General features: G+C 46.1%; 1 protein-coding gene across 2 annotated transcripts in view; it reads left to right on the top strand.

The window, feature by feature from the left end:
- The window catches only part of AGBL1 (AGBL carboxypeptidase 1), a 508,769-nt gene that overhangs the window by 109,065 nt on the left and 386,719 nt on the right, over positions 1-12,985 (top strand). For both annotated transcript variants that reach the window (XM_087941340.1, XM_087941342.1), the window contains exon 7: positions 6,181-6,389. In XM_087941340.1, coding sequence (XP_087797466.1) covers positions 6,181-6,389 — 209 coding nt within the window. The remainder of the gene's footprint in view (positions 1-6,180; positions 6,390-12,985) is intronic.

Raw genomic sequence — 12,985 nt, forward strand, 5'->3', positions numbered from 1 at the left:
CTTGGACTCCAGGGGTGAATACCAGAGGCGTCAATTTTATAACCCAGAAAGTCCACCTGTCTAGTGGCAATGGCACATTTTTCTTTTTTTAACCTGAGGCCATGCTGTCTGAACCTCTCTAACACTGCTCGCACTCTCTGGAAGAGTTGGGGTCTGTCCCTGGCCGAGACCAAGATGTCGTCAAGTAGGGTACTACACCAGGGAGGCCCTGTAAAATCCGGCTCCATGAGGGACTGAAAAATACCCGGGGCAACACTTACGCCAAATTGGAGACGCTTGCATCGGAAGGCACCCCTGTGAGTGACGATGGTCTGAAGTTCCGCTGTTTGGTTATCAACAGGGAACTGTTGATATGCTTGAGACATGTCCAATTTAGCAAAAATACTGCCCGGTTCGAATGTGTGCAATAAGTGCTGAATGACGGGCACAGGGTAGGCGCTAACTTGTAAATATTTATTGATTGTTGTCTTGTAGTCCGAGCAAATTCTCAGGCTACCATCTTTTTGAGGGTGTGACAATGGGCGTCTCCCACTTGGCGAAATCTGTTGGCTCAATGACCCCTTGTTTTAGTAGCTTATCCAATTCAGCGTCTAGTTTTGGTCGAATAGCAAATGGAACTCTACGTGGTTTTAATCTGATTGGGACTGCCTGGGGGTCAACGGTGAACGAGATGGGGGTTCCATTATAACACCCCAGCTCCTCACTGAACACATCTGCGTAGTCAGCGAATAAGGAGTCAGTGTCTGAGGTTGAGACAGCATGGACTCCTGTTAACCCTAGGCCGAGGTGGGGAAACCAATCGAGCCCCAATAAGGTGGGTAGATTGCCGTTAACTACCACTAGAGGTAGGTGGCCTTTAAAAGCTCTAAAACTGACAAAGAACTTGCCTCTGCCGATCACGGAATGGCCTTCCCTGGTAGTCCTTCAGACCGAACTGGCATCTCTGAAGCCGGGTAGTAGATAGGCTGGGGTGGAGTCTCTTGAGGGTGTTCCACGAGATTATTGAGAGCGCTGACCCTGTGTCAACCTCCATGTGGCACGGTTTACCTTCTAGGGAAACGGAGAGAGAAATTTTACTAACAGTGTGGCAAGTACGCCTGGCAAGGCGGTGCGTGCGACAGTTTAATACTTGCCTCTGTGGTCCCGAGTGCGAGGACGGGGTCTGTGTGCAGCGCTTTGGGGGCTTGGCAGACTCTGCGCAATGTGCCCCTCTTATGGCAGTTGTTGCAAACGGCTCCTTTAAACTTGCAGGTGGCCCTTTGATGTGATCCCCACAGGCTAGGCACAGAGTGATGTGCTTGGGTGGACCGGTGTATTCTTGTTTGGCCCCTACCTGCGACCGTCTGTCATTGGTGAGGCGATGGACATCGTTCTCATCGTTGTGGGCTTCCTCCGCTTCCACCTCTTCGGAATGGACTGGGAACGCTGCTAGCTTGGCGCTTGGGCCCTGAATTTCGGTGGCTGAGTTCGTTGCTAGCTCGGCTGCTAGGGCCTCCTCTACCGCTTGCGCGAGGTTGAGGTCTTTTTTAGCTAGCAGTCGCCTCTGTAGGTTGAGATCCTTGACCCCACAAACTAATTGATCGAGGAGCATGTCCTCCAGGTATGTTCCAAACCCGCAGTGCAGGGCTGCTGTTCTGAGGGCGGCCATATATTGGTTGATGGTCTCCTTACTTGATTGCTTCCTCATTCGGAACGTGAACCTCCTGGCGATTTGTGAAGGCCTGGGAGCGTAGTGGTTTGTGAGGATCTCAAGCAACTCGGACCACGGAACGTTTTTCAATTCTCTCGGCGCCACGAGTGCTACAGCGGTATCGTAAACAGTGGCTCCGCAGTAGATTAGGAAATAGGATTTTTTCCGATGCTCTCCCGCATCCGCCAGGCCGACCGCATCGATGTAATGATTGAAACGGTTCTTATACGATTCCCACTTCTCTTTGTCTGGTTTAAACGCCGGGAATACTGGATTGGAACTCATGGTGCTGGAACGGCTGGGCTACCTGCGGAAAAATCTCTCTGGGACTACGAACGCTCGTGAGTTACTAGTGATATCAGCTCTGGAGAGGTTTTTTTGCTACCCTCTCTTTCTCTCTCTCTGGGTTACCACGTTGGCTGCTAGCCGTTGGAGGTGTCTTGATTCGCGCCAAAAAAAAGTGGGCGTTAGTGACTCTCTACAGCGCTGTGCTGTGATTCCTACTGGCTCGAAATTCAAATGACACCCGTTTGAATTTCGCGCCAAATGCAGAGCGGCTGCGGCTCGCAGCGCTTCACTTTCCCCAGAAGCGGGCTAACAAGCGGCTACAGACGCTTCTAACTATTTGACTCAGACCGCTTTCTCTGGCTGCGGATCTGTGTTTGCTCTTTTTGATCGCTCGTTTCGTTAGCTGACCGCTCTCTCTGGCTGCGGATCAGCGTTTCCCTTGTCGCCAGCCGATCGCTCTCTCTGGGCTGTAGATCGGTGGCTAGTGACTCAGCGGTTGCAAGGTGCTTCTGGTAGCCATCCCACCCTCGTTGCCAGTGTTTTGTTTGAGCAATGAGAGGCTGAACCAGAGCATGAGTGCAACAATACTTTATTTTACAATAAAGGGCTGACCGTGCTTGCCAAGCCTGGAACTGGCTCGCAGCAATCAGCAACCGGTTGGACCCCGCAGCCTGCTTTTATAGCTGGCTGCTGGGGAGAGCCAACCAATGGGAATGGGGGAAATAACGCCCACGTAAAGTGAGTGGACCTGAGTGAGAACTCCTTGAGTCCTCAGGACATAACAGAATGTTTTACAAACTTTGTCTTTATAGGCCACCTTTTATTTCACCATGAAATAGGTGAAATAGGTGAATATTTAAAACATTTCTGTGTGCCTTTCCCCATGGCATGTTCCCAAAACAGCTTGCACCATACCCAAATTACAGCAGTGGAACAAACAATGGCAGTTGTACAACATGATTGAAAATCAGAATAAGACAGATACTAGAAGTCTGAAGGCAAGTAGCCAGTCTTTTAAAGGCTCTTGAATGAGCCAAGTGAAAAAGTTTGGTTCTAGAATTATTTTACAAGAAAGGGAAGAGAAATTATTCCTATTTCTTTCCTTTTTCTTTTAAAGGATGCTTCTGTAGCCCTGGGGAGATGGTTACAAAGATAACTAATCTTGGCAGATAAATTATATCATACGAATTGACGGCTGTCTTTGAAGCAAACCAAGTGTTGATAAACAATAATAACAACCAAAAAGGATCCTTATAAGGTCAGGATGTTTCTATAATGTAGCTGTCTTTGTTTCAGGCCTAGCTGAGATCTCTGGTATGTTGTCAGTGAAGGCAGCTGGTGAATTTATGAACTGCAGAATTTCAGCAGGTGATTTTATGAAGATAGGATTTTAGCCAAATCCACCTTGCTTTTGTCAAAAGGACGGTGCCCTGCAGCACAAACATGTTCTGGTGCTTTCAGTGCTGCTAAATGTAGGAGACTTTTTGCCATTTTTTTCTCATTATGTCATTACCCATTTCATACATGAACCAAAACAGCAGTCTTACAGTCTTGCTGACTTTCATAAGAACTTGATTGCTTGATTTATTTGATTTGATTTGAATGCTCATCCATCTTAAAACCCAACTCTGGGCAGCTCACAATAACATTCAAAGTATTTACAAAGCAAACAGACTTTTTTTTGTCTTGGAGTTCCACTCACAAGCTGCCACTACTTGCCATTGATCAGGATCATCTGGACTCTTGGAAAATTAACAGAATATTGCAAGCCTGAAAGTAGAATTCTCCTCCCATCTCATTTACTCTCAAGAAATTAGGGTCTCTTTGGGTTATGTTGTCTTTCCTCCCCATATATCATTATGCACATTTAGTACTAACAAGCTCTCACACTCTGATTTTGGCCCATCAGATACAACAGAATCTATTCTGTAAATAGCAATAGACTTATATACCGCTATACAATGCTTTACAGCCCACTTTAAGAAGTATGTATGTATGTATCTATGTACATACGTATGTGTTGTGACTCGGAGGTTTGAACCTGCTCTGTCAGAAGACATAGGCTCAAGTAATGAGGAAGATCTACCAGATTGCATGGTCTACCGGACAGGGTAATTTCGGATCGCGGTGTCCAGTTTACCGCTCAATTCTGGAAGAGTTTCATGACTGCATTATGGGTGCAGGTGTGTTTGGTGTCGGCGCACCATCTGGAAACCGATGGTGGGACTGAGAAAGTAATTGGCATCCTCGCTCAATATCCAAGATGTTTTGTCAACCATCGACAGAACGATTGGGTGACCTACCCCCCTTTGGCAGAGTTTGCCTTTAACAATTCCCTTCACACCTCCACTCACATGACGCCTTTTTATGCAAATGTGGGCTACCATTCGAGGTTTTTTCCATTGTCGATCTTGGATTCCCCAGTTCCAGAAACACGAGACTTTTTATCTGAACTACATTTGGTTCCAACAACAATTGGAACGGGCTAAGGCGAACTACAAAAGATTTGCAGATCGTTCGCGTTGGGCGACGCCTCCGCTGGCTGTGGAAGACAGGGTGTGGTTGTCCATGAAGCATCTCCAGGTCGATCATCCAATTAAAAAGTTAGACCATCGTTTCATTGGTCCCTTCCCTATCGAGGCGGTCATCAATCCCGTTGCATATCGGCTCACCCTACCACGCTCTATGCACATTCATCTTGTCTTCCACCATTCCCTTCTGGTTCCTGATGCCCCTATCGTGTACTCTCCGTTTTTCCGCTCGTACGATTTCTCCATCTGTACCCAGCGATGATGCTGATGCTGATTACATGGTGGTCAGCATTTGGGAGTCTCGCTGGCTGAAAGGACAATTTCAGTACTTCGTTGAGAAGCTAGAGGATGGATCAGAGGTTCTTTCCTGGGTGGATGCTTCCATGATTCAGGCCCCGGACCTTATCTGGAGATTCCATGAATGGTTTCCATTAAAACTGCATCCGGACCATCAGATTCAGGGGAAGGGCCCTGCAGTGAGGGACAGTGTTGTGACTCGGAGGTTTGAACCTGCTCTGTCAGAGGACATAGGCTCAAGCGATGAGGAAGATCTGGCATTAAGGTTTGAGCCTGCTTTGTTGAGTGACACAGATGGGAGCCAGGAGGAAGAGGAGGACTTGGCTCTAAGATTTGAGCCTGCTTTGCTGGAAGTTTTGGAGTCGTCTCCCTCCCCAGAATCTTCCCCCCTGATTGTGCCTCAGGTGTCGGCAGATAATCAGGAGAGCGTGCCGGAGTCATTGGCTGAAGATCAAGCCGAGAAATGCTGATCTGATGCAAGGCAAAGACGCAGGCAGAAACATGTGACATACAACGTAAAAAGAAAAGAGACTGACATGCCCCTCAGGGAATATAAGGAGGCATGTTAGCTCTGAATCCCTTTTCAGGTCAACTTGTCTATTTGAGTTAGCAGTTTGGATGAATTATTCTGTGTGGCGGTCGCCTCTGATTTATGGTTTTGCTCATTATCGGACTTGGTAGGCAGCTTCTGGGAAAACTGCCAAAGACGGATTCAGCCAAAGGAAGTTAACTCTGTCGTTCCTGTTTCTGTCTGTTTAAGTATTTTCCTTTGGAAATTTGGACTCTCACCTTGTGGCTACAGGTGAGACAGAATATGTATGTATGTATGTATGTATGTATGTATGTATGTATGTATGTATGTACAGAGTCAGCCAATTGCCACCAACAATCCAACTCCTCATTTTACTGACCTCAGAAGGATGGAAAGCTGAGTCAACCTTGAGCCTGGTGAGATTCGAACTGCCAAATTGAAGGCAGCCATCAGTCAGCCAAAGTAACCTGCATACTGCCCATTAATCACTACACGACCATGGCTCAAATCGTTTCATTGATCCTAGCTTGCCATCCAAATTCGTCCAGCTGTGGAAGAGAAAACATGACCTCCCAAAGGAAAGGAAAAGATGCAAGAGGCATGTTACTCTCTCCTGTTTTAAAAGTTTAGCTGAGAAGGGAAACCCAACCTCCTGAATGGTTCCTTGGCATTTGATATTTCTCAAGCTTCTGGTTGTTTCTGGGTGGACAAGTCAGCTAACTTTCCTTTCATCTTTTCAGTGAACCAAAATTTTCCCACTAATTGCAATGTCTAATAATTGAACTGTATCCATCTGCAGACATTTCCTGCAGCTGCTCAGTTGATCTGCTCTTCACTTACAGAATCCAACAGTCGCCGAGCTGTACACAGAGGCTACTTTTGTCAGCTGCTCCGGTTGTATCAAGATTGGCATCATCGAGACACTTCAAATAACTACATTCTAATCCGGAGGGGTCTTTTGCTTTGTCTCAAGCATGTCACCAATGTCCGCTCTGGGAGAGAAAGTTTCCTTCTTATTCATGGCATGGAGATACTTTTCAGAACAACACAGGTAAACAAACTTTCAGTGACTGTAACATTCTGAGTTTAGCTCAGCCTTAGAGATAGTTGACTGCCAATTGTACCAGATGATTGTTAATCACCCTGCCAGTAGACCCACTCCTTCTCCTCCCGAAGTTATGTACCCCTTTGTGGTGGCTTGTCTTCTGCCTGCCCTGAGCTTCTTCTCACCTTAACATATTGAGATGCCAATTTTTTCTTGGTTGAAACCACACACTATGGGGATTAGGTAGATTATCCTCTTTCCCCTTAATGACCCCAGTTAATCCTCCTCCCTATTTGTTCATAGATGGTGAAAGCAGTGGAAAAGTAGAGAATCTTGCTTGAATATTTGTAGCTCAAGGTTGAAATGAGGGATCCTTGGTTCTCTCTGAGCTTGCTTGTTTCTTGCAGATATTTCATTATCCTAACTAGGTAACATTATCACTGCTAGTCAGTGCTAGCACTGATATTATCTAGTTAGGGTAATGAAACATCTGCAAAAAAACAAGCAAGCTCAGAGAGCACCAAGGATCTCTCAATCTTGCTTGAATTGTTGCGGTTAATAGGAGGATCCTTAGTGCCTTTGGATCCCCTCAGTTCAACTCTGAACTACCAATATTGTCTGCTATTGGTTAATGGTTGCTTCAAGAGATTGTTCCTGACAGGTCAATAACAGATAGTGGAACCCAAAATTAGGTTCAATTTGAAAGATGGACCACATTTAGGTAAACTAACTGAAAATAAAACATTTGACTTACAGACTATGGTTTAAGTTCTCTGCCTTAATGATAAGTTGATATATAATATATATTCAGTCAACATTCCAGGACACATGATGTGGCTTTAATGAGTTAGGACTTTAGTTGACAAGGCATTCGATACGATTTATCTTTAGACTTGGTCCACAATGGCCACTTACAAATTGTCCCAAGGATGAAATGCATCACTTAAAAACAGATATAATCCACAGAAAATGTAATGAAATCATTGTGTCATGATTTTACATATTTATTTTCATTTAAGTAGAAATACCAAATTTAGAATGACTGTGATCAAAATAAACTCATAGCCAAGGGTGAAATATTGATGTTTAGGTGTATGATCTCTTGTGCTTACATGTTTTTTACCTTTATTGTAGACTTGGATTAGGTAGTCTTTAGAGATCACCCTCAAGCAGAAAGATCAAAAGTCCTTGAAAAAGAGATTCCGTCCTCCATAAAGTTTTAACACTCTAATTTATTCCCAACATCCCTTGTCTTTTGGAAACTGTGGATGTAAATTAACATAAAGTATAACTTGAATAGAGAAATTAGTTTTAGTCAGTAATGTCTTGCAGGCTGAGTCATATTTTCTTTATTAACTAATCCAGTTTTAACGTACAAGTTAGAATAATATTCCCCAAATCATCTAACATTTCTTCTTAGAATTATGAATAAATAATTCATTAAAACTTTTCTATCTCAGTTCTGCATCTGTAAGCATTTTTTTGAAGTGTGAATTTCATATTTATTTCAGTATTGGATTTTTTTAAAATTAAATGTCCCTTTTATATGCAATGTCCTCAAATCTCTCTATTCTCTGAGGCAGCTTTCCTTAATAGACACACTGCATCACCAAATTCAGAGAAGTGAAAAGTGTAACAGTTCTGAAATGCATAATTGTCTGATAGATACGAGTGAGATTTGTTTGCTCAAAAATGCAAAGCAAACAAAATTTTCTCCATCTCCCTTTAGAAGTAGAGAGTTTGCAAACATGTATTTGACCCCAGAGCTTTTCGTTAATCATAAAATATTGCATCCTGTTATGGATTTTGCATCTTGGGCTATTTTGGATTGAGGGATAAAGCAATTGGCCCAACTTTAGTTGGTCACATTAGCAAATTGCATCTTTATTATATTGGTTCCATTTCACAAACAAGCTGAATTAATTCCAAACTCTAAAACTGGAACCTGAAAATCTTCATGAAGAAGACCCTGAAATGATAGTCACGATTTTAAGATAAGCACCTTCTCAGCACTTCCAACAAATTAAAAGACTTTTATCCGAGCCAAATGACCTCTAACATCACAACATTTTTTTTTACCATTTTAAAAGTGTAGCATTTTGTAATGTTGGAAGTTTTGCTGCTCTCACATATTGTGGTCTCCAGAGAGAAGAAAAGAGAAAACCCCAGCCATCATATATTGTTGTGATGCAAAGGTTTGAACCTGCTCTGTCAGAAGATATAGGCTCGAGTGATGAGGAAGATCTGGCATTAAGGTTTGAGCCTGCCTTGTTGAGTGACATAAATGGGAGTCAGGAGGAAGAGGAGGACTTGGCTCTAAGATTTGAGCCTGCTTTGCTGGAAGTTTCGGAGTCGTCTTCCTCTCCAGAAACTTCCTCCCTGGTTGTGCCTCAGGTGTCGGTAAATAATCAGGAGAGTGTGCCGGAGTCATTAGCTGAATCAAGCCGAGAAATGCTGGTCTGATGCAAGGTTAAGACACAGGCAGAAACGTGACATACAACGTAAAAAGAAAAGAGACTGACACGCCCCTCAGGGAATATCAGGAGGCGTGTTAGCTCTGCATCCCTGTTCGGGTCAAATTGTCTTTTGGAGCTAGCAGTTCAGATGAATTATTCTGTGTGATGGTCGCTTCTGAATTATTGCCTTGCTCGTTATCGGACTTGGTAGGCAGCTTCTGGGAAAACTGCCAAGGATGAATTCAGCCAAGGGAAGTTAACTCTGTCGCTTCTGTTTCTGTCTGTTTGAGTATTTTCCTTTGGAAATTTGGACTCTCACCTTGTGGTTACAGGTGAGACAGAACATTTTTGACCAGAACCCTGACACCATCTTCTGACCAAGATGGATAACCAACCATAGCAGCAGATTAACCAACTTCTGCATGATAACCAGGTTTTGCAGCAACAAGTCACCCAACTGGTTAACCAACTTACGTTGCTGCAAGCTCCTGCTGCACCTCCTCCCTCTCCACGTAAGAAATGCCCGGTAGCTGTGCCGGATAAATTCTCTGGACAGCCTGAAATGTTCCCGGCTTTTATGGGGCAATGTCAATTATTTATGTCTCTGCGGCCAGAAGATTTCCCTGATGGGCTTGGGTGTTATCAGTCTTTTGTCAGGTGCAGCTGCTGGGGGTGGGGGCACTCCTTTATTGGTGCAAAATAGTCCTTTACTAATGGACTATCAGGGCTTTTGGATGTATGAGGATCCCATAAAAGCTCAGACCGCTGCCAGATGCTTAAAGGAACTTCGCCAGGGGAAACGCCCCTTGCAGGAATTCATTTCAGAGTTTCGTCTGCTCTGCTTGGACTCTGCCTGGAATGAGGCTGCTCAAATGGATGCCTTCCAAGATGGTTTGTCGGAGGACATACAAGATGAGTTGGTGCACATGGAGCCGTCCCTGACTCTTGATGCTCTGATCATGCAATGTTTGCGCATTGACACCTGGCTTCAATGGTGCAAGACTAGACATCCAGCTCTGGAGCAGCCATCCACCTCAAGGCCACAGCATCCTGTACAACCAGTGCCCCAGGTCTTCCACAGTGCCGTGGCCAGGGCCGAGAAGCCGATGGAGTTGGGTGTGGTTCAACCTTGTTTGATGGCCCAAGAACATACCCGGAGACTTCAAGGAGACTTATGCCTGTATTGTGGGGGGCCTGGACATTTTGTGAATTCATGTCCTGGTAAACGACGGGGGGCACGCAAGCCAGTGCCTGAATCAAACCTTGTACAGTCGGAGAAATGGGGCAGGCCCAGCCTTGGGGAAACCCTAGATCAGGCACGTATTAGTCAACCGCCCGAAGTGGCGGAGGTGAACTCTGGTCCCCCTCGACATTTACTTTTAGACACGAGGGTTTTCTTGCAGTCTCGGTCGGAGGCGATTCCTGCAGTTGCGTTGGTGGATTTGGGGGCTACTACCAGTTTCATGGATCAGGCCTTAGCAACTCATTTAGACGTCCCTTTGGTTGTATTGGATCCTCCAATCAAGGTGGAAACGATTGATGGGTGGGAGCTTCGGGCTGGGCCCATTCATTTCGCCACCCAGCCATTGCACCTGGCTATTGGGGACCATGAGGAGGCAATTAGTTTTTACATCACTGTGGACCTCCATCTCCCTTTGGTTCTTGGTATGGCCTGGCTACGGTTACACGATCCTCTGGTGGCTTGGGCACAGAATGCCATTTCATTCCCAAGCCTCCAGTGTGTGGACCATCTTAGACACACCTGTGCTGGCCAGGACATCGCCGCCCCCACTGTCTCCATACCTCCTGAACTTCTCTGATGTTTTTAGTGAGAAGGAGGCAGATCGGTTACCCCCACATCGACCCTATGACTGTCCCGATGCTCTACTACCCAAAGGTCGCCTGTATTCTATGTCTGAACCTGAATTGGCTGCGAGCCAATTGTAACTTCTGACAGGGGATAAAATGGGCCATCTTGGTTAGCATATCAACCACCACAAGTACCGTCGTATAACCTGACGAAGAGGGCAAGTGTGTTAAAAAGTCCATGGAGATTGCCCCCCATGGTTGGTCTGGAGTCGGCAGTGGTTGAAGGAGACCAGGAGGCTCACCCAACATGGCTTTTGCTTGCTGACACGGTACACAAGTGGCGACTTAGGCAAGACGTCATGCCGAACTCGAGGCCACCAAAAAGTCCGTGTAAGCAGATGAAGGGTTTTAAAGAACCCAAAATGGCCAGCAGCTGGGTTGTCATGACATTGAGTCATGATGAGAGCTCTAATTGTCCTGGTGGGCCCATACAATGGGCCCCAATGTCATAGTAAGCCCTCCTCCAGAGTCCATGGGGAGTCAGGTCCAATTTCCCCCATTCTCTGCTGCGACCAAACATCTAAGCACTGCGCCTCTCATACCCGAACACTCAAATCCACCGGTTCCTGGATAACAGCCAAAGATTCCGGTGGCAGCACCGTACGTGGAGGAAGAGGGTCCTTGGGACAAAGATACTCAGGTTTACATGACAGGGCATCCGCTCTCCGATTTTGACCACTGGGAATGTAAGTGACTGAAAAGTTGAACCTGGCAAAGAACAACAACCACCGGATCTGTCGTTGGTTCAACTTCCTAGCAGTGGTCAAGTGTTCCAGATTACAATGATCTGTCCGAACCTTCACCTTGTGCCGAGCCTCCTCAAGGTGATGTCACCAGGTCTCAAACGCAGCCTTGATGGCCAGCAACTCTTTTTCCCAGATCATATAGTTGCGCTCAGAGGTAGTAAGTTTCCGTGAATAGTATGCGCATAGAAAAAGAGGTGCGCCATCTGCTGGAGCTTGTAACAACACCGCCCCGATAGCCATGTTGGATGCATCTGTCTCTACCACAAATGGACGATGGGGATCAGGATGCCTCGATTGGTTCTGCAATGAAGGCCTTCTTGATGGCCTCAAAGGCCTGTTGCTGCAGGGGCCCCCACTGTAATGGGACCTTCTTGTGAAGGAGCTGGGTGATGGGATCCGTCAGCTTGGCAAAACCCGGGATGAAGGACCTGTAATAATTTGTGAACCCCAAGAGACGTTGCACGTCTTTCACTCTACGAGGGGGTTCCCAATTACACAAAACCTCTACTTTCTGCGGGTCCATGGCAATGCCTTCGGGAGAGATGATATGTCCCAAGAACTCTATGGAAGTCTGGAAAAAGAGGCATTTCTCCAGCTTCACATAGAGTTTATACTCCCAAAGATGTTGTAATACCTGGCGAACTTGGTGAAGGTGGCTGTCCCTGGACCTCAAATAAATCAAAATGTCGTTCAGGTACACCACCACGAACTGATCAATCATGTCCCGTAATATATCATTCATCAAATGCTGGAAAACCATGGGGGCATTGTTCAACCCAAATGGCATTACGGTATATTCAAAGTGGCCATAACGGGTACCAAACGCCGTCTTCCATTCGTCCCCCTTGTGCATCCACACCAGGTTGTAGGCCCCTCGAAGATCGAGCTTAGTGAAAATAGTGGCCTCCCGCAATCTTTCCATCAACTCTGGAATTGGCGGTCAGGGATAACTATTCCTCACCATAATGGCATTCAACCGGCGATAGTCACAACACAAACGCAAATCTCCTATCTTCTTTTTAACAAAAAGGATGGGAGCGGAAAGAGGAGACGACGATGGCCGGATAAACCCCTGGGCCAAGTTCTTTTCCAAAAACTCGTGAAGAGCAGCCAATTCGGGCTCAGACATAGAATGCAGGCATGCCTTGGGTAGTGGGGCATCGGGCAGAAGGTCCACAGGACAGTCAATGCGGGGGTAACCGATTCGCCTCCTTCTCGCTAAAAACATTGGAGAAGTCAGATAGTTCAGGAGGTATGGAGACGGCAGGGGCGGCAATGTCCTGGCCAGCAAAGGTGTGTCTTAGATGGTCCACACACTGGAGGCTCAGGAACAAAATGGCGTTCTGTGCCCAAGCCACCAGAAGATCGTGTAACCGTAGCCAGGTCATACCAAGAACCAAAGGGAGACGGAGGTCCGCAGTGATGTAAAAACTAATCATCTCCTCATGGTCCCCAATAGCCAGGTGCAATGGCTGGGTGGCGAAACCAATTGGCCCAGCCCGAAGCTCCCGCCCATCAATCGTTTCCACCT

Source organism: Pseudonaja textilis, chromosome 13 (genome assembly GCF_049901715.1).
Source record: "Pseudonaja textilis isolate UNSWEBS1 chromosome 13, rPseTex1.2, whole genome shotgun sequence".
Classification (NCBI taxonomy): Eukaryota; Metazoa; Chordata; class Lepidosauria; order Squamata; family Elapidae; genus Pseudonaja; species Pseudonaja textilis.